We start from the raw sequence: 21,930 nt of genomic DNA, 5'->3' as shown, positions 1-21,930 counted from the left end.
GGTGGCCAGGGAAAGTCATGCTGAGGAGGTGCACTGAGTAACAGGAAGGAGTTAGACAGGTGAAAGAATATTGAGAAAAGGAGTATTTCACGCAGGTGCAGAAGAGCAGGTGTCAAAGCCCTGAGGAAGAACTGTTTATGATTTATTTGAAAAATAGTAATGCGACCAGGGTGGAGGAAGTGTGGCAGAAGATGAGGGCAGAGATGCAATAGCAGAGTAAGATCATTGTGGGTTCAGCTTACGAATGAGAGATCATTCTTTAAGTGTGAAGAGAAGCCATCGGAAGGCTCCGATCTGATACACCAGGGCAAGTCCAATTTCTATGGGTAGAATAGATTGTGCATCCAAGAGGAGAGCAGATGGCTCCAGCAGTTATTGTGGTAGGGGTGAGAGAGGGTGGCTTAGACTTGGGAGGTAGCAGTGGAAAGGGTGAAAGATTTTAGATTTGGAGTATAGCGTGCTTTACTGTAGAGCCAATAAGATTTGTCAATGGGTTCCATGTGAAATTAGAGAGAAAGAAAAAATGTAAAGATGATTCCAAGCTTTCTGACCCAGACAACTGGATGTTGGTGCCATTTGTTGAAATGAGTAGCAGTGGAGGGGAAGAACCGGGGATGAGTAGTTGTGACTTCTGTTATGAACATGGTAATGTGAATACCGCATAGATGTATCCACCCGGAGATGTTGAATGTTGTTAGATAGATGGGTCTGTGTTTCACAGGAACGCTCAATGCTAAAGATAGACATTTGTGTCATCTGAGTATATATGGTGTCTCAAGCCAGGAGACTGAATGAGATCCTCTAGGGTGATTATAAATAGAGAAAACAGACTTTCTGCAGAATGAGCCCTGAACACTCCAGCATTCATGTAATAGATTGGAAGGAAGAGAAAGATTCAGTGATAGTGACTGAAAAGTTAGAGCCCGCCAAGCAGAAGGAAAACCGAGAGGATGCACTATTCTGGAATCAAGAGAAGAAAGTGTTTTGTAGGAGGGGGGAGTGATCAACTGGGGCACATGTTGCTGACATATTGCCTAAGAGGACAGAGGGTTTCCCATGGAACCTGGCAATGTGAAGAGCCGCTCCCCTGGAGGCAGTTCAAGTGAGAGTGTCTGCAGTGAGCCCTGAAACTTCTTGTGAGGGAAGTTTCTTTAAATGGGATGAGGGAATGGATGCCTGGGTGGTTCAGTCAATTAAGCATCTGACTTGATTTCATCTCAGGTCATGATCTCGTGGTTGTGACCTTGAGCCCTAGAGAGGCTCTTCTCTGACCTCTCCTCTGACCTAGCTGAGCCTGCTTGGGATTCTCTCTCTTCCAAGCTCTCTGCCCTTCCCCCGCTCACTTGCGTTCACATGCACTCCCTCTCTCTTTCTCTCTCTCTCTAAAGATAAATAAATAAACATTTAAAAGAATAAATGGGATGAGAGAAATGGGGTGCAGTTTGAAGTATAGTACATCTCAACTGTTTTGCTGGCAATGTGAATTCTGATTAATGTATTTGAAGTTTTGTGATGAACAGTGTTGTGACACATTTCAGTCTCAACTAATGAATTTTATTTTCTATGAATGTAGAGTGATATATAAAAATTTATATAAATATGTGTATTTAGTGAACGTTAAAACATCATGTTCGGTTCAGGGGTGCCTGGAATATGAATTAGTGCAATTGCTGGGTCCAGATGAAAGGACATAGTCACAGACCACCCTCTTATAAACTCTCAGTTCCTTCAAGAATACAATAGGGATTGCCACACTATTCAGACGGCCCAGATTTCTCAAATGTCACAGTGTAAACCAGGTTCCTCTGAAGAGGGTTTTGTACTGCCCTACTTTAAAGTCAAATAGAAACTTCTCTCCCACTGTCTCACTTAACACATTTCCTACACTGACTTCTTCCATCTTGACTGTCTTGTGATTATAAGCAAATTGGATCATAGAAATACAGAGGTAACAGGATGAAAAATGACAAGAAGTTAACTTTTGGGGGATTGCCTCTGGCAACTCTAGGAAATGCATGAATTTTTGGCTGAGAAAACAGAGACGGGTATCTTAGATCTTATTGAAGCTGGGGGATATTTGTCTATATTGTTTACCACTGTTCTCCAAGCACCCAAAAAATAAAAATATAAACTTGTACTGGAATAATTTATGTCACAAGGTATTAGTATAGTTATTGGCAGGTCCTTCTTCTTAAAAATATCAATTTATTGGGGCACCTGGGTGGCCCAGTCTGTTGAGTGTCCAGCTTTGGTTCAGGTCGTGATCTCATGGTTCGTGAGTTCAAGCCCCATGTCAGGCTCTGCACTGACAGCTCAGAGCCTGGAACTTACTTTGGTTTCTGTGTCTCCCTCTCTCTCTACCCCTCCCCTGCTCTCTCTCTCTCTCAAAAGTAAATATTAAATTTTTTTTAAAAAACAACTTATTTTATATTAGCATATATATTTATAGATGACCTTATATAAGTTTGAAAAATGAAAGAAATTAACCTACTTAATGCTAAGTCATAGAATAAGAAGTCACCTATATATAAGTATCCCCCCACTTTTCAAAAGTTTTTGTTGAGCCACTTTGCTTTTATGAAAGACCTCCATTAGTACTGGTTTTAGCTAACTGAAAGGAATTTGAAGAGGATTCCTGCTTTTACAAAAGAAAAGGTGAAAAGTAAAAATCGTGTTGAGCATTTGTTTTGCAGTGAGCAGTTATCAAGGCAGCACGCACCCCCGGCAGTAAGAGTAGCCCCACAAAGACCCTTCCCCAGGACTACACTTCAGTGTGTCAGCATCCAGTCTCCACAGCTTTGAACTGTATCCGTGAGCATCTGTGCTTTACCTCCATTTATTTTGTGCATCCCTTAGCAAGATGTGCCCTAAGTCATTAGAAAAGCCTAAGAAAAGTTGTTTTTTGTTTCTGAGAATGCTCAAAAATTTTCCCATGTGAAGCGATGGTAATTGCCTCTTTGCTTTATGCCATTTTGGTTTATGAAACGTTTTCTAGGAATGCTTTACTTTTGGATAGTGGGGGAAACCTGTATTCATTTTTGCCGTACACAAATGTCTGTAGGTTTTTTTCCCCCAAGGTCTCATTCCTTAATTATTTCCCTCAGGTGAACCTGTTCTCTCTCACCATTATTCCGCTTTATACTTTGTAAATTATCTGTATCAGCCATTATGAGAGAGAGCAACAGACCATTAGTCGGTTTTGCTGGAAATATAATACATTTCTCCATGACCCAGTAACCTGAATCAAGGTCCTAAGTCATCACAGATATTCATAAGTGTTTTTGCAGATATCTTGAGAGAGAGAGAGAGAGAGAGAGAGAGAGAGAGAATCCCAAGCAGCCTCTGCACTGTCAGCACAGAGCCTGATGCAAGCTCAGACTTACAAACCATATCATGACCTGAGCTGAAGTTGGGCACTTAACCAACTGAGTCACCCAGGCACCCTGCAGATATCTTTTTAATACAAGCTTCAAGAGGTCTATGTAGGTGGGTCCAAGGCTGCTCTTGCCTGAGAGCTCAGCTGAGGACATCTGGCCCCTTGAGACTAAACTGAAAGGCCAATTTATTAAATGTTACTTTGGGTGGGGTGGCAGGTGGTTTTATTATCTTTGGCCATTACTAACTCTTCTGCATGCTACAGCATTCTTTCCAGAAGCTGTATAGCATTTTACAGAGGGTGAAGAAATTCTTTCCTATCTTGGGGAACATCTAAGTAATTGAGAGAAATTGTTTTCATTTTGATCCTTTAAATCAGATGCACTGCCTGCTTATCAGTACAAAGAAGAAAAAAAAAAGCGGCTCCTTGGGGATTTGGTTTTCAGGAAATGAGATTTTTATCCATGGAACCAAAGGATCATTAGCAGCACAGTCAGAACAATGGAATTCCACAGTATCAATGCCAACATCCAAATCTTGCTTTTTTCTAGTACAGCACATGAAATTAACACCAAATGTTATAATATGAATAAATATAAGGAAGGGAGTTGTTTAAAATTTAGTTAATTAAATTATTTTCATAAAATATAGGTTAGTTTTGAGTAAAAATAAGGTACCTTAGGTATAATGAACATTTGTATCAGAAAATTCACAAAACTGGAACTGAAAAAAGCCTTAGTGTACGTAGCTTTTTATAGTTTCAGGATCTTGCTCAAGCCAATTAGAAAGCATGTGAACTATGTTGAAGCTATGGGAATGAAGCAGAAATATCAGGACACTAAAGCATGCCTGATGTGTGCATTTGAGTGATCCCCCCATCTGGAATTTTTAGAGTGACCAAGAAATCTTGGTTTTCTTGTAACTAACTACTTATATAACTAACTAATAACAAAAACAAACACCTATCATTTTCTGTGAGTCTATTATAAATACTGTGTATATGTTAGTTTATTTAACATAACCTCTACAGTGGTTCTGGGAAGCAACCAATCAGTAACCCATCAGTAAACAACCAATCATAATACATATGATATGTCACATATATACATGTATATGTGTCAAATATAGAAATGTGCTGAGAGACAGGTTTCTTAATAAACATTAATTATGATAAAGTGCATGGCAAATTTTCGAGAAGGGTATAGTGTATGACACATTTTCCAAACTTAATTTCAAACCTTATTGTCATAGAGTTTCTCATGGAGTAAGTACATATAGGCTTTGAGAAATGTTAATTTTATCATTGAATTCAGATCTAGGTCTAAGTCCAGGGGATTCTTTTTTTTTTTGTTTCATTTGTTTTTGAGAGAACGAGCACAGGTAGGAGTGGGGGAGGGACAGAAAGAGAGGGGGACAGAAGATCTGAAGTGGACTCTGTGCTGACAGCAGCACGCTTGATGTGGGGCTCGAACTCATGAACTCCCAGATCATGCCCTGAGTTGGAAGTTGGACGCTCAACTGACTGAGTCACCCAGGTGCCCCTAAGTCCAGGGGGTTCTTAGTGGATAAGCAGTTTGTGGGGTCTCATGTGGTATCAGGGCTATAAAGTAGATCCTGACCCAGGCATTAGTCCCAATGTGGCTTACCGTGAGATATGAAGGGGTAATGGTGTAGGAACCAGGAGTACTTTTTTCTGCCTTTCTTCATTAATCGAAGGAGACGTATCACTGTTACTGTTAAAGTTAAAGAACATGTAAGATTTTTGCACAGGTACTTGCTCTGCCAGCAGCTCTCACCTCCAGCCAGTCTCCTTCCTAAGTGACTCTTTTTGAACATTGGATCTGAGCTGAAATGCCATTTCTTTAGGGAAGCTTTTCCGAATTCCCTGTCTAGTCCTTTGTTATATTCCTTTGTTGTAGGCCTTCTTAGAATAGTGCTCTATTTCTTCATTATACTTACCTCACTGTGCTGTTACACCCTCATTTGTGGGATTACCTATCTAATGTCTATCTCCCCTACTTGGACAATCTCCCCTTCCTTATCTTGTGAGAAGAAGGGACCATATCTGGCTTCATTTATCATTACATATCTAGCTAGGGGCATAGTACCTAAATGTTTTCTCAGTATTTACTCAGTGAATGAAGGACTGTGAGCACTTGTGGTGTGCCATGATATGTCTGCATCTCTCTTGAGATGGTTAGATTTGTGACATCAGCTTTTGAACTTTGTTTGGAAGGCCGGTGTCCCATACCCATTTCCTGTTCCTTTATGCATATTGTTCAGATAGCTTTGGTATCTGATTTAGTCAAAATCAAACATTTTATAACATAAGAGTAAACAGTTAAAAAGGAGATGGTTTATTCATTTAGTTATTTTACTAAAGGTTGATTTTTTTAACTGACTTGCATAAGTGAGCAAGCTATTTATACAGTCCCAAACAATCTGAGAGTTAGTGCCATCATTAAAGATTACATAAATACTTTGTTGTAAATGTGTAATAGTAAACTAGCATTTTCTGGTCAGTGGTCTGCGTGTGTTCAAGTTTACAATTTAATTTTAATTTAATGAAAAATTATACTTCATGCATCTGAAATACACACACAGGTGTACTACACTAATATAATTATCCCTCATTTATTATCATCAATGAAGATGATAGATACATTTTGCAAATAAGAATACATTTTATTTTCCAATTTTATTTTAGATAATTTAATGGAAACCTTTTCAAATGTATTACTCAGTACTATGTGTTTCTTTTTATCTAAAGAACCAATAATTCTTTAAATATCAATTATAGTTCTCTTATAATAAAACTCTCCTTTGAAGGTAGGATGTGTAAGACTGCCCCCCTTCTCTTAATGACCCCAACCAGTTTTCTTCTGCTATAAAAGCTGTCCATTCTGCTGTCACCCAGCCTTCAATGGCCTTCCTCATTGCCACGAACCTTTTAATGACTTGTCTATCTAGTAAGAACTGAAGATTGGCAGAGAATAGCTGTTTTAAAGTTCATTAAGTCATTTACCTTAGTTTTGTTCAAAATCCAAAATCTATGAACCCAGGTCCAGCACTTTCTGGCAAAGAAAAGTGCTCAGGATTTTCAGTTCTGAATCACTGTTGGCTGTACATTTGACCAATCTTCCTGTATTTCCTTTCTAGGAGAAGTAGAACTGTGAGGAAAGATCAAACAATATGATTTAGGAAATTAGGCTTCTCACCCTTGTTCTGGCTTTACCTAGCACTGTGTCCTTGGATAGATTCCTTAGTTAATTTTGGGCACCAATCTACTTCTCTAAATGAGAAGATAAAATAAATTAACTCTGGAAAATTTTCTTCTCCAAAGTTAATGATTCTTAATTTTTGGTAAAACCTTTTTAGTTGCTGTCATATTCTTCATTTTATCCAGCACATGCATCCATCATCATTAATTCATTAAAATAATGAACAACCATGTAGCCTTGTTAATAAACATAAAAAATATATAGTATTCTATAATGACAGTTGGATTCAGTGAGACAGAGTGAAGTACATTTTTTCCCCATTTCCAAGCTGCACATCTACACACCTAATTACTGTTGTGTGAATAATTTCAGAGTGCCTACTAAGATTTCTAATAGCTATCACTGACTAGTAATCTGTCAAGGTATAATGCAGGATAATATGTTTTTACACAACACTGGTGAGGTTCTCATTAATTATTACCACCTATAATTGCTTGATATGAGCATTTATTTTAAACCTTAAAAATTATGTACAACAAAATAATGATTTCAAGTACCTCCAGGAAGTCTCTACCCAGAAGTTGCTGCATTAGAGTTAATGATGTATTAAGTCATTCCTTACTGCCTTTGTCTTTTTAATAGATGACATACTATTCAAATTAAAGTAGAAGTTTCTACTAATAATTATGCATCAACTGAGTCACATCTCCTGCCTTAAAGATAAGCATGTGATTTATTAAACAGACTTCTTTAGCAATATCTGGTATATAACATCAATATATTTATATGCCCTAGGAAGAAGAATTTTTAGTCTAGCATTATTCCCCAAAGGTGTTGCAAGTTCAGTATACATGCGTGTTTCTGTGTCTTATAGTACAATCGACTTTTAAGTCTCATAGTCAAAATCTGCCATTTCACATTTAATCTAAAGATTCCAAGCAGACCTCTCTTTGATGAAATATATTCCTTCTTTTTTCAATATCTTTTTCTGTTTACTTTTCTTTTCTGTAATGCAAACAGAGGGTCCAAATGTAAAATTATGAATGAAAATGATTGCTTCAACAATGGGATTTTGAACTTGATGGAAAGGAGAGTGGCTGAAAAAAGGAAATCTAAGCAGAAGCAAGTGCATGGATCAGATTCTAGATCTTCCTTTAGGAAAGTAAGAGTGGAATAAATTGAAGTTCTGTCTTGAATGAGAAGAGGAAGTGTTTTGGCATGTGAGTGGAGAGAGGACTAATCAGAGTGACTTCTGTGTTTGTAAATTTGGTCCTTGAAGATTTTTGAAGTTGATAGACCCTTGGTGTTAGGCATCCCTTTTCAAAGGAAGCATTGGGGTTGGTGGAGCAGAGAGTCATGTGACTGCCGGTGTGGGCAAGAGAAAGAACTGCAGAGGGAGGAAGGCAAGGGCCGGGATTGTTTGCCAGAGTTATCTGCATTTGGACAGCATGCCCATGGCCCAGAAAATAGCAAGATAAAATGGAGAATGCATGTGCTCCTGGCTCTGCAGTGGACAGTTGTGTCGTTTTTCATGGCTTGGGCAGTGTATGATACATCATCTTATTTCACCACTGGAACTATCATTTAGCCATCATCATTCCAGAAATTGGAATTATGCAAAGGCTTTTAAAAACATTTCATGAAAATAGGTATTGCATATTTATTTTCATGAATCACATCTTTTGGACTGAGAGATAAATGATTCGACCAAGAATCTATAATAACAGCTGCCACCCAGGAGAGAGAGCAAAGCACTACCTTTGACAGTGGTTCTTAGTTATTGTGGTGGAATGCTATTCCATTTCTGCCTGGCTTGGCAGGAGGGCTTGAGCAGAGGAGTTAGGGCAGGAGGAAAAAAGAAAGGTTAAAATGTGTGTTTTTTGTGTTTTTTTTTTCCGGTTTCTGTGTCCTAAGATTACATTCAGAAATTAGTCGCATAGCTGTGTGGTCCTAGGATGGAATTCTTTTCATGTGCGTCTTTTTGAGGTTGTGAAATCACCAAATCAAAGAGCTTGTGCCCAAATTTGAATACAATTCAGGAATATGCCTTCAGATAGTATGAATTATTCACTTTTTCTTTTCCCCTTTCATTTTCACTTTATAACTTCTGTTTCTAAATGAAAATTTAGTGTTCATGCTTTTGATGGGCTTAAACCAGCTCGTAATTTTGTTTGTTGATACAGCTGTAATGCTGTGTACATGATAATCATGTTATTCACTAAGAATTTGTTTTTTCATGTACTTATCTTTTATATACAGTACTTAAATTTTTGGTTTGTTATCAGACTTTTTTTTTTTTAATTGTGAGGTCATTAAAAAGGGGATAGGTTAGTTTCCTAGGCAGAGTTAATGATCCAAGTTTATGACTATTACCTTAGTGCTCGCTCGCAACATCCCTTGGCAGGATCCAATTGACTTAAGGATCCACTGCTTTCAGAATCATCATCAACTGCCTAACTTTTCCTGCTTTTACAGCTCAATGCAGACATCATTCAGGTGCAACTCCGACAAGGGAATCAAGATAGAGTTTCACCCAGCTGTTTAGGCGTTCTTGTTAAAATAGTTGCTCATAATGTATCCTTGTTGTCTCAGTACTCCAGCAACAATACTGAGGGAGTATTCTGGCCAAACTAGCAAGTGGTGGCACCTTTCTAGTTTCTTTGTTCATTAAGGGTGGCCAGTCATGACACCACTTGTCACAAACAGGAGAGGTCTTTGAAAATAACTTGGAAAGCCTCTTCTATGAGAAGAGTACAATATTCAGGTGCCTGATGTGTCTTGTTATTGAGCAGAATAATTTAATTCGAGGATTTTCGTCACCTTTCAGCAAAAGTAAACTGGCAGTGTATTTTCATTTCCTAATTAGGCCATCTCTCTCTTTCTCTCTTTTTTTCTACTTGACTGAATCATAGATTAATTTGTTTCTGGTATTGCTTGTTTCTTGCCCTTTGTGATTGGCCTCAACTGTGGAAAAGCACCCTTTGTTCCTTAGAGTTCCTGTTGGCCAGGTCGCATTTCAGCAACTCATTAAAACATGTATTTATTCTACTCTGGAGCACATTGTCTGGCCAGCCATGAATTTATACTGAAATGTAACAGTAAATTGTGCTCTGTGGTCAAAAATGCCAAATGATACACACAGCAGCACAGAGGTTTCCAGCATAGGGTAGAATTAAAGAGCTTAGGACCAGTGCCGTGATTGTTGGCCGTATTTTCACAGTGGCCAGTTTTGTTACAGTGAAACTTGGAGTGAGCTTGAAATCACTTATCTCAGATGTTTGTGCTCACGACCACAAAGCCTCTGTGAAACACAGAACTGATCTTGTAATAAGCTCCAGCTGAGTTTACAAGCCTCTGAGCCTTTTTGAAAGCCTGTTTAGTTTAATGAGGGTTTTCAGATTTCAAAGCTCACACACCTTCACATAAAAACAGATGATTATGACCAAATTAGGGAATGTTGTTCCATGAGTGTTTTCCCCCAATATGTTCTCTTCTCGTTGTCAGGCATTGTTTTGTTATACTTTTCACCTTCCAGGCATGATTTTTAAATATAATTTTTGGAAGTCTTATTGTATATTTTCTATTTAAGCAGAATGTTATGTTACATCAAAGAAAAGATGTTTTGTTTCGTTTTTTTTTCTCTTACACAGTAAAAGGCAAATGTGCATATATTTTTTTCTGGCCAATAGGAAAAGGTACAATCTGAAAAAAAATCGAACCCTCACTTTCTGCTGCCATGACAACTGTCTCATGAGGCTAGGCCTTCATGTTCACCCCTGTGCCCTTCTTCACAAGGCTCTACAACCTGATTCTGAATGGCTTGTTAATGAAGAGAGAACAGCCATGTCTATGACCTAGTAAGAGGGAATGTGGGAGAGAGGATATCCACGCCCTTCATGAATATTTATAATGCGGTCTTTTTTTTTAATTTAGTCTTTTTAAATAATAGCTTTGATATGTGTTGTATATATTGGCATTATGCTATCTATTCTTATTTTTAAAAGTGTTTTGTGAGTCAGAAAGAAATATAATAATTAGCATGTGAGGCACTCAAGCCTTACTTGAATACAAAATCATCCATTCCATATACCCACAGTTTTACAGAGGCCTCTCTGTAAACAGAATGTGATGGTCAAACGTTAGCAATATAGGACCATAAAGAAACAGAATATAGTGATGCTCTTGAAGCAAGCAAGAGGCGTATGGACACATTGACAGAAATTGTGATGAGGCGGCAGAATCCTTGTCTCCGAAGCCCCCACTTCAGTATTGCCACCTGGTCCCTCCACCACACAGCACGTCCACAAGACATTAGTTAGAAGACACTGTAAAGTTTGGCTCTTCTTTGGGGAAACACTTGCTGTTTTCTCTCTCTTCCTCCCCAGCTACAATTGTCTACTCACCCCAACTCAGACACTGTATCCCTTCAATTTTCTCTTTCCTATCGTGAATCAGAATCAGCTATTCATGGTTTTGGAAAGGATATGGTAAGAGCATCCATGCATTAGTTAATGTAGTGTATTTTGAAGAACACTTGTGTTCAATCAGGGAAAACTCTTTCAGTAAAAGTTTAGTCCAGACTCTCAAAGTGAGGTTTAAGAGTTTTAATTTTTAATTTTGTAATTTTATTAAATGCATTTTGTATCTTTATTTCAATGTAATCTTAGAATATACTCTTATCAATTGAAGACATTTTTTTTTCTTTAACTGGCTTTTCTTGCAAATGCTGTTTACATAGAATTAAGCAGTCAAAAGGTTGGGTGGAAAAGATGAGCATTCTATATTTAAAAGGCACATGAGACTTTTGAGTTCTACTCACAAGGAGTGTCTGGTATGGGATAGGCTCATCTGTTCCAAACAAATAGAAAACCATGAAAAATATGTAGAATGCCTGTTTTAGACATTGTGCAATGGGAATGCAGGACTGTGATCCCTGAGAGAAGAGAAACAAACATGGTAAGTACTATAGCTGTCTGAGCTTTCTGCCTGGATGCAGGATCCAGAGTGTAGTGTAGGGAGAGAGAACCTCCTTGTCTGGCTGCACAGAAGAGACACAGAATAGAGCTCAAGGTGACCAGGTCAAAGGATTTTTAGGGGAGAAATACTAGAAAGGTAGGACATATACAGAGAAAGAGCTTCAGAAATCTGCTTAAAAGTCTGCTTGAGTATTAGACTGAATACAAATCTGTGTGTGTGTGTGGGGTGAAAATCTGTAAGTCAGAGGAAAGAGCAGCTGCTGGGAAGCTGTGAAATGAACACTTTCTAGAGCCCACACAGGGCTGGGAGACTGTTGAGTTTCTATCAGGCAAATGGGAGAAATTTCACTGAACACATCAGGTATTCCATAGAGATGTTCAAAGAATTATATATTAATAGTAGGGTTAAACTATCCCTAGAGGAAATACTACTCTAGAGCTGCCTTAACAATGCTTAAAAATAAGCCTTGAAAAGATAAAACTGATCTGTAATTATCTTAATATTTTGCTAAGACAAATATCAATGTTGTCTTCAAAGGAAGACAACAAAGTCCAACTGCTCACATTAATTCATAAAATCTGGCATCTAATTTAAAAAGTACAGCTAGGTTCTACAGATAAATGAAATCATATGGTATCTTCATTTCTCTGACTTATTTCTGGCAGCATTATACCCACTAGGTCCATCCATGTTGTTGCAAATGGCAAGATCTCATTTTTTTATATGACTAAGTAGCATTCCATCATACACACACACACACACACACACACACACACACACACACACACTATATTTTATTTATCCATTTATTTATCAGTGGACACTTGGTTGCTTCTGTATCTTTGCTGTTGTAAATAATACTGCCATAAATAGAGGGTTGAATATATCTTTTTGAACTGGTGTTTTTATTTTCTTTGGGTAAATACTCAGTAGCAGAGTTACTGGATCATATAGCATTTCTATTTTTACACTAAATGAAAAAAGTCAGGCAGAGAAAGACAAATACAATATGATTTCACTTATATATGGAATCTAAAAAACAAATGAACAAACAAGAAAAAGTAGATATAGACCCATAAGTGTAGAGAACAAACTGGTGGTTGCTGGAGGGGAGGAGGTAGGGGATTGGGAAAAATGGGTGAAGGGGAGTGGGAGGTACAGGTTCCCAGTTATGGAATGAATAAATCATAAGGATGAAAGGTACAGCATAGCAAACATAGCCAATCAAGGCATTATAATAGCATTCCATGGTAAGAGATGGTAGCTACACTTGTGATTAGCTTAGCATAACATATAGAATTATTGAACCACTGTGTTGTACATCTGAAACTAACTTAACATTGTATGTTAACTGTACTTCAATTTTTTTTAAAAGTATACCTATGAAAAAGCAGGAAATGTAGGAGGAAATGTTACATACAACCAGGATCAAAAGAGTTAATGGAAGTAAACCAGAAATGGTAGAAGTGATAGACTTAGTAGAAAAGAATTTTCAAGGATTTATGTGAAAATATGAGGTGAAAGACTTGTACAATGAAAACTATAAAACACTGCTCAAAGAAAGGAAAAAAAACACAGACATTCTACGTTCATGTATTAGAAGAATTAATATTGTTAAAATGTCCATACTACCCAAAGCAATCTACAGATTTAATGCAATCTTTATCAAAATACCAACAGCACTTTTCAGAAGTAGAAGAAACAATTCTGAAATCTATATGGAACTACAAAAAACTCCAAATATCCCAAGCAATTTTAGCAAGAAGGAGAACACTGGAGGCATATTTTCTGATTTCAAGATATGTTATAGTAATCAAAACAGCATGGAACTGGCTTGAAAATAGATCTATAGACCAACAGTATGGAACTGACCAATGGTCAGAGACTGATCTAGCAAAAATGGAGAAAAGACACAAATTATGAGAAAGTATTAAGAGACATCACTATAGACACTACAGATGTTAAAAAAGTGATAAAGGAATAATATTTTAAAAAGTCTTTTTGCCTAGATAATCAGCAATTTGGATGAAATGAGTAGGTTCCTTCAAAGAAAACTGCCAAAGCTCACTTAAGAGGAAATTGAAATCTAAGTAGTGCTATCTAAGAGCTAAATCTTAGTAGAAAAACTCAGGCTTATATGCCTTTGCTGGAGAATTCTACCAGACAGTAAGGATGAACTTCCACCAACTCTATTCAAATCTTTAAGGATATGGAAAAAAAAAAAAAAAAGAGCCTTGATCTGTTTTTTACTTCATTCAGAAATCATCCCAAAGTGTATCATAGATCCAAATATGAAACCCCCAACCATAAAATGTAGAATAAAACATAGGAGAATATCTGTGTTATTTTCAGTTATACAAAGATTTATTAGGTCTTGAACCAAAAGCATGATCCATAAGGAAATATTTGAAATAAGTTGGGCTTCATATAAATTAAGAACTTTAGAAAACAATGGGTAGAGAATGAAAAGACAAGCCACAAACTGGAAGAAAAATCTGTAAAACACATATCTGATAAAAAGCTTTTATCTAGAATATATATAGAGAACTATTGCAGCTCAATAATAAGACAATTCAATTTAAAAAAATGGGCAGAGGAGTTGATCAGTTGTGTGCATGACGGGGCATATAAGCACAAGGAAGGATGCTCAGCCTCATTAGTCATTAGGGAAATGCAAATTAAAACTGTGAGATACTATTATATACCTGTTAGAATGTCTAAAATAAAAGCAACCAACATTACCAAGTGCTGTCAAAGATGCAGAGCAACTGGAACTCGCATACACTGCTTGTGGGAATGTCAAATGGTATAGGCATTTTGGCAATTTTGTATAAAGTTATCCAGATACTTCCATCCACTCCACAGAAATAAAAACTTGTGTTCACACAAAAACCTCTAAGTGAACATTTATAGCAACTTTATTTGTAATAGTCAAAAATTGGAACTAAAATGCCCCTCAATTGGGAAATGGGTACATACACTCTGGTGTATCCATGCAATACAATGGAGCACTCCTCAGCAATAAAACGGAATACATTAATGATACATACAACAGAATGGACAATTTCAGATTTATTACACTAAGTGTGAAAAAAGTCAGATTCAAAATTAGGTACAATAGAAATGGGATAATATCATTTATATGACATTCTAGAAAAGACCAAATTATAGAGACAGAAAGCTGATCAGTATTTTCTAGGGGTTAAGGGTCAGGGGAGAAGTTGATAATAAATGGGCATGGAGAAATTTTAGGGGGTGATGGGAACTGTTCTATATCTTGGCTGTTTTGTGTATAGCACATATATGGTATGTAGTTTTTATACACATTTGTAAAAACTTTCAGGACTACACACTAAAAAGGGTGAATTTTATTGTATGTCAATTATACCTTAATGAACTATTTAAAATAGCATAAAGGGGCATCTGAGTGTCAAATTCTTGATTTCTTCTCAGGTCATGATCTCATGGTTTGTGAATTTGAGCCCCACATTGGGTTCTGAGCTGACAGCGTGGAGTCTGCTTGGGATTCTCTGTCTCTCCCTCTCTCTCTCTGCCCCTCTCCTGTGTGCTCTCTCAAAAATAAATAAATTTTAAAAATAGCACAAAAATACCAAGTACTTAAAGGCAAATTTAGCAAATATATCTAAGACATGTACAATGAAAACTACAAAACATTTTTGAGAGAAATTTAAGAGACTAATAAATAGGGCAATATATCTTGTTCATAATAAAGTACAAGTCTCTGCATTGTTAAAATACAGTCCTACCCAACTGATCTATGTTTGTTTCAATGTAATATCATTGAAAGTCATTGCAGATTTTTTTTTTAGAAATTACAAAGTGATTCTAAAATGTGTATGGAAATTCAGAAGACCTATAATATCCAAAGCAATTTTGAAAAGAAAAAAAAGACCCTACCTGACTTTATGGCTTAGTATAAAGCACCAATAATAAGTATAATGTGTTAATATGTAATCAAACGTACAATTATATGACCCAGAAATTCTGTTCCTCACTATTTACTCATAAAAATTGAGAAACACCCACCAAAATAAATACTTGCACATAAATGTTCATAGCATTATTATTTGTGATAGCCACAAATTGGAAAAAGAATACAAATGTCCATCTGAGGGTAAATAATTATCCTAGGTCCATGTAATGAAATACTAGTAACTGATAAATAGAGAGGATTCCCAAAGGCAGTATGTATAAATGAGTCTCAAAAATATAGTGAGCAAAAGAAGTTAGCCAGAAAAGAGTATATAGTATATACTGTATGATTTCATTTGTATGAAACTCTGTAGCAGATGAACTATGGTGACAAAAAGCAAATCTGTGCATAGGGCCAACATTGTAAATAGCATCAACTGCAAGAGGGTACAATAAAATTTGGGGGAGGTTGATGTAAATGTTTCATGGCCTGGGGTGCATGGATGGCTCAGTCGATCTAGCATCCGGCTTTTGATTTCTCACTGTTCCTGGGATCGAGCCAGGAGTTGGGCTCTGAACATGGAGTCTGCTCGGGATTCTCTCTCTCTCTGCCCCTCCCCTACTCACATGCACACACTTTCTCTCTCTCTCAAAATAAATAAACATTTAAAAGAAACGTTTTCTGGCCTGATTGTGACTTTGGTTGCATGAGTGTTGATGATTGTCAAAATACAGACTTCTATCCATTTTATTTGTTAATTATATCTCAGTGAAGTTGATTTTTAAAATAGTATATGAACTATTCATTGCTTTTAAGTTAGGGAAAATGGTATTGTACTTTTCCCTATAAAACAGTACTCTTTCCTCCTTGTACTCTAAAAATATTGTTGGCATGCCTGGGTGACTCAGTCGGTTGGTTAAGCAGTCAACTCCAGCTCAGGTCATGATCTCATGGTTCATGAGTTCGAGCTCCATGTCAGGCTCTGCGCTGACAGCTCAGAGCCTGGAGCCTGCTTCAGATTCTGTGCCTTCCGCTCTCTCTCTGCCCCTCCCCTGGTCGTGCTCTGTCTCTCTCAAATAAAATAAATAAGTATTAAAAAAGTAATAATAATAAAATATTTTTATTACCAAAAAAAGGAACTTATTTTTCTTTTAATTAACACAATGAAAGCAGTAACATCATTTCAGCTCTTGTGTTTGCTTTAAGGAAGCCAACTTTTTTTTTTTTTAATTTTTAACTCTTATTTATTTTTGAGAGAGAGACACACAAAGAGTGCGAGTGAGGGAGGGGCAGACATAGAATCTGAAGCAGGCTCCAGGCTCTGAGCTGTCAGCCCAGAGTCCAACATGGGGCTCAAACCTAGGAATGTGAGGTCATGACCTGAGCCGAAGTTGGACACTTCACTGACTGAGTGAGCCACCCGGGTGCTCTGGAAGCCAGCTTTTCTAAGTGATAAGTAGTAGCAGTTTTGTTTTGTTTTTTAATCTTTACTTCTTTTTGAGACAGAGAGAGAGACAGAGTGCAAGCGGGGGAGGAATAGAGAGAGGGAGACACAGAATCCAAAGTAGGCTCCAGGCTTAGAGCTGTCAGCACAGAGCCCAACGCGGGGCTCGAACCCATGAACCGTGAGATCATGACCTGAGCTGACGTCGACGCTTAACCGACTGAGCCACCCAGGCGCCCCGAAGTAGTTTTAAGCTTGGTCACCAACAGACTCTTAAGCAAGAGGATGATCTGAATATACTTAATTTTAATTTATACAAAATGCGTCATTTGAATGTAGCCCCTAAATTTATTAATAAGAAAAAATAAAGAGGAATTCACAATACAATGTATTTATCTGCAGAAGATAACCACATTCTGGACATTTTTCCATGACAGTAGCCCCTTAAAATACACTTTTATTGACTTTAAAAAGACAGTATTCTCTCCTTGACTATGACCTTTCACACTACATTACAAATATCAACATATAAAAGAAATCATAATTCTTAATAATTATGTGAAAAAGTTGTATGTGAGAAAAGAGTCCTTTACACATAAAAATTAACTTAGGTTGTTTGATTGTTTTAACAGAAATACCCAATGCCAGTGCAGATGGACCTACTCTTAACACTGCCCATGAGATTGTGGATTGGTAGTTTTATTAATGGCTTGAAGTTCGCTTTAAGATCCTTAAGGATGTTTTTACCCTTTGATCAAATAATTCTACTCTTAAAATGGAATTATACATTAGGACTGTGGTCTGAATTTAGAACCTTTTCTTGCTTTGGGAGGGAGATGGGAAATACAGGGAATAATATTAATTGTTAATATTATAATAGTAATTGCTACCGTTAAAATTTTTTAGGTTTTTCTCCTATAAAATATCACTCATTATATGCCTGCTATTGAGTAATAAACTCTTGGATTTATCCCTGTGGAGGGAATTTAAGCCTTATGTATTTATGTATGTATTTAAAACATAATTTAAGCCTTATGTATGTATTTAAAACAAATTGTTAACTATTGTTCATAATCTATTTAACTTAGATTGCATGAAAATTAAATACAATGTATGGGCAATAAAAAAAAGGAGAGTTGGTTTGTCTCCTCTGGTGCTTTCCTGAGTCAGCCCGCACACAGAACATGATCAGTTTTATTGAGTCATCTCATATTTTTGAATATGCCAAAATGGACTGACCTTTTTTTTTTTTTGCAAGCAGATTGCAACAATATGTGTAATGGAATTGTAATAAACTGATTCCCATTTTTATGCTACTGGATTGCCATAGATCTTGTGAGAATGCACAGTTCTTCCCACCTATTATATTTCTTAGCCACCTCACTGCCAGGAGTCTCTCTGATTTTTATCTCATATTCTTCCATTTTCTTGCCCTCTAATTAGAAGGTTGTTTGGTCCTTATTGCCCTTATCACATGTGATTTCTTTCCTCCTGACTTGGAGGTATGTGAGTATCAACTTTGCTATCCACTTTCAATGTTCTGGATACTTCGAACTTTTATAATTAGCTGTGTTTTTACCCTGACATTTATTTGGTTTCTATTTTAAATTGAGAAGGTTTTGACATCTAACCTATTGTGGTATCTGTATTTACAGTTCCCCGAATGTGGTTTCTATGGAATGTATGATAAGATCCTGCTTTTTCGCCACGACCCTACCTCTGAAAACATCCTTCAGCTGGTGAAAACGGCTAGCGATATCCAGGAAGGCGATCTTATTGAAGTTGTCTTGTCAGGTAGTACTTTTATTTCTCTATCCATAGATTAATAATTTCTATTTGAAGAAATCTTGGGCATAAGTTTTTAAGGGTAACAGAAAACATACATCAAAATTGGGCCCAAAAGGAAATTTTGGGCTTGTGTCTACAGGAACTTTCAAAATTTTTTCAGAAAAAGCAAACAGTTTGCCTTGAATTGGCTGTTTCTGCATCCAGTATTGTCCCACTTTTCCCAAATTTACAGTCTCCCCAGCCTCCCAGCAACACACAGGCGTACTTTCATTTATCACCTTCAATCATTTGGACAGCGGCAAAAGCAAACAAAAAAACTCACCAGCGGTGAAAGACAGGTGTTAGGGCCCCACATGTACGGAGGGTATGGAAGCCAAGAAATGACAACAGGGCTAGGTAGGAATCCATTGCTTTCATTAAGTCAGAAGCCTGCTTGCTACAAGCCAAGGCCTAGTTGGAAACCAGAGTTCAGGAGTTACAGCAGATGAGGCCATGCCATCTTGAGGAGCAGCTGCTCTCAGATAGATATCTGCCCAGATTTATATTTCTTATTTAGGATTTACAAGTTACTAATGGAACTGTGTGTATCAATACAGAAAAACAAAAAACAAAACAAAACAAAACAAAAACAGTGTATTTCACTTAAAAAAAAAAAGTGCCAGGGAACAGCTGTACAGGGATCCTCACAAAAATGATCAGTGCAGCAATGTGAAGAGACCCAGATTTTTAATGTTTATTTTTGTTAAAATTGAGGAATTATTGAGAAACTCAGATTGTATTGCTCCTTTGTTTGTTATTTCTTTGACTAAAGGAAATCCATTGGCTTTAATGATTCTAGATTTTACTTCTTTAAGTTCCTCAACGTGTTCAGCGCCCAGGCCTCAGTTGCACTGATTAGAATTCAGTTGGACTTTGCCTGGATGCAGTCCAATTCACTAGGTCTTTGCTGATCACCTATCATTATGTGATGTCCTGGGATCACCACATTTTCATTGTGTAGATAGATCCTATGAAACAACTTGTTTTGCTAGAAAAAAGTAATAATTTTCTTGTTTATAGGGTTGCCACTTGCTAAAAAAACCAAAAAAGAAAAGGCTTACATGTGTTTTTTTGTAGATAATGCCAACCACTTTTATGTTCTATGATTTTTTCGTATATATATTTTATTCAAGTATGATTAATGTCTAGTGTTACATTAGTTTCAGGTGTACAATATAGTGACTCAGCAATTCTGTACATTACTCAGTGGTCATGAGCACTCCCCACCTCCCCTCCCTGTGGCAGCCATCAGTTTGTTCTCTATAGTTAAGAGTCATCTTTTGTTTGTCTCTTTTTCCTTTGTTCACTTGTTTCTTAAATTCTACCTTGAGTGAAATCACATGGTATTTGTCTCTCTCTGACTGACTTATTTCACTTATTGTTATACCCTCTAGATCTATCCATGTTGCTGCAAAGAGCAGGGTTTCATTCTTTTTTATGGCTGAGTAATATTCCATCGTGTGTGTGTGTGTGTGTGTGTGTGTGTGTGTGTGTGTGTGCACGCACACATGTATTGAATCTTCTTTATTCATTCTTAATGGATGGACACGTGGGTTGCTTCCATATCTTGGCCCTTGTAAATAATGCTGCAATAAACACTAAGGGCGCATCTATCATTTTGATTTACTAGTGGAATCTAACTGGATTATATGGTAGTTCTATTTTTAATTCTTTGAGAAACTGCCATGCTATTACCTTTCTTGGACTCTTTCAGAAACCAGTGCACCTGGCCTCAAAAAACTAGTGCTTAGACATGTCGTTTTTTTCAGTTTCCTGTTTCTGAGCAGTAGGGGCTGCCTGAAATAAATTATTCAGGGAAATCATGCCCTGGATCCATCCTCTCTATAATTCATATCAAACTCACAGTCAGACTGCTTCACAAATAATGTAATGTGTTTTATGAATCTTTTTTGCCTGTGGCAATGTCCAGAAATATATGAGAATTTTTTAAATTGCATTTCAAAATTTATTTTTCTTCCCGTTTTACTTTTGTTGTCAAGTGTTTTATAGCAGTTCCAGGCAGATTGAATGCAAGCTGTGTGTGGGTGTGCCTGCGCTGTTGAAAGGGGCTGCCTCTGTGCATGTGATCTCTGTGTCATAGAGCAGGACCTGCTCTTGGGCACAGTGACCCGATGTGGCCCTCTGCATTGCTTCATAGCACCGAGAACTGCATTGTGCTTCTCCTCGCTGTCTTTGCGAACCAAAACCCTCATCGTGTTTACGTCCCGCTTCTTTTGTCATCCACCCTTTCCATTCCATGTTCTCTTCTCCATCTCCCTGGCCTTGATTGCTCGGAGGGCATTTAAGGGCAACCTTTTTTTTACCTGCTGCCCCAGCACCAGGCTCAGGAAGGCCTCTTCTGCTCTTATCGGCTATCTTGTTGGTATTTAAAAGGAGCTGTTCTATAACAGCCTAGTTGCAGATTTGAACCTGGAGCCTTTCAACTTTTTTGCTCCACATAGTCTCACTTCCCCAGTGTCATTTAACCCTCAAATATACAATTATATATATTTAATTAAACATATATAATTACATATAATATATGTAATATGTATTTATATGTACACACATTCAATTATGTTTAATTGATGATCTCCAACATTTCCCCGTTAGCTTCTTTGGCAACTATATTCTCCTCCCTCCTCTCCTACTCTAATGCTGAGCCTTGTGATTTTCTCGATAAATGTTAAAAATGATTTTTCTTTAAAACCTCCCCTACCCGCGTTACAGTCCTGGCTATTCCCAGGCCCCTTTCCTTCCTGTTTGTTGTCAGGCACCTGCAGCACAGTCCCACACCTGAGCTCACCAATAAGACTTGGTCCAACTCTGAGGTCTTCACACAGGCACACCCCCTTCATCTTGCCTGTTGCTACCAAATCCACATCCTAGGTGCTGCCATTTGACTGTAGTTTTCAGTCACCAACTCCCTACCATTTTAGGACCATTTTTCTTTCTTCTTCTCTCCCCACAGCACACAGGCCACCACCTGCATGTCATACATCACTTTGATGCAGTCTCTAGTATCTCATGTTTTCCTATACCCTAGTTGGGCCTGTTATACGTGTCTATAATCTGATTTACATTGCCATCCATTTTTGCCATTCCTGTTCCTGAGCCACACATGGCTGCTAGACACACAGTCCCCTGCCCCT

General features: G+C 37.4%; 1 protein-coding gene across 2 annotated transcripts in view; it reads left to right on the top strand.

Annotated features, from left to right (window-relative positions):
- Positions 1-21,930, top strand: part of PRKD1 (protein kinase D1) — a 327,764-nt gene that overhangs the window by 166,535 nt on the left and 139,299 nt on the right. For both annotated transcript variants that reach the window (XM_053224336.1, XM_027065517.2), the window contains exon 2: positions 18,607-18,745. In XM_053224336.1, coding sequence (XP_053080311.1) covers positions 18,631-18,745 — 115 coding nt within the window. In that variant the 5' untranslated portion in view covers positions 18,607-18,630. The remainder of the gene's footprint in view (positions 1-18,606; positions 18,746-21,930) is intronic.

The sequence above is a fragment of the Acinonyx jubatus genome, chromosome B3, assembly GCF_027475565.1.
Source record: "Acinonyx jubatus isolate Ajub_Pintada_27869175 chromosome B3, VMU_Ajub_asm_v1.0, whole genome shotgun sequence".
Lineage (NCBI taxonomy): Eukaryota > Metazoa > Chordata > Mammalia > Carnivora > Felidae > Acinonyx > Acinonyx jubatus.
This window is presented reverse-complemented; position numbering and strand designations above follow the sequence as displayed.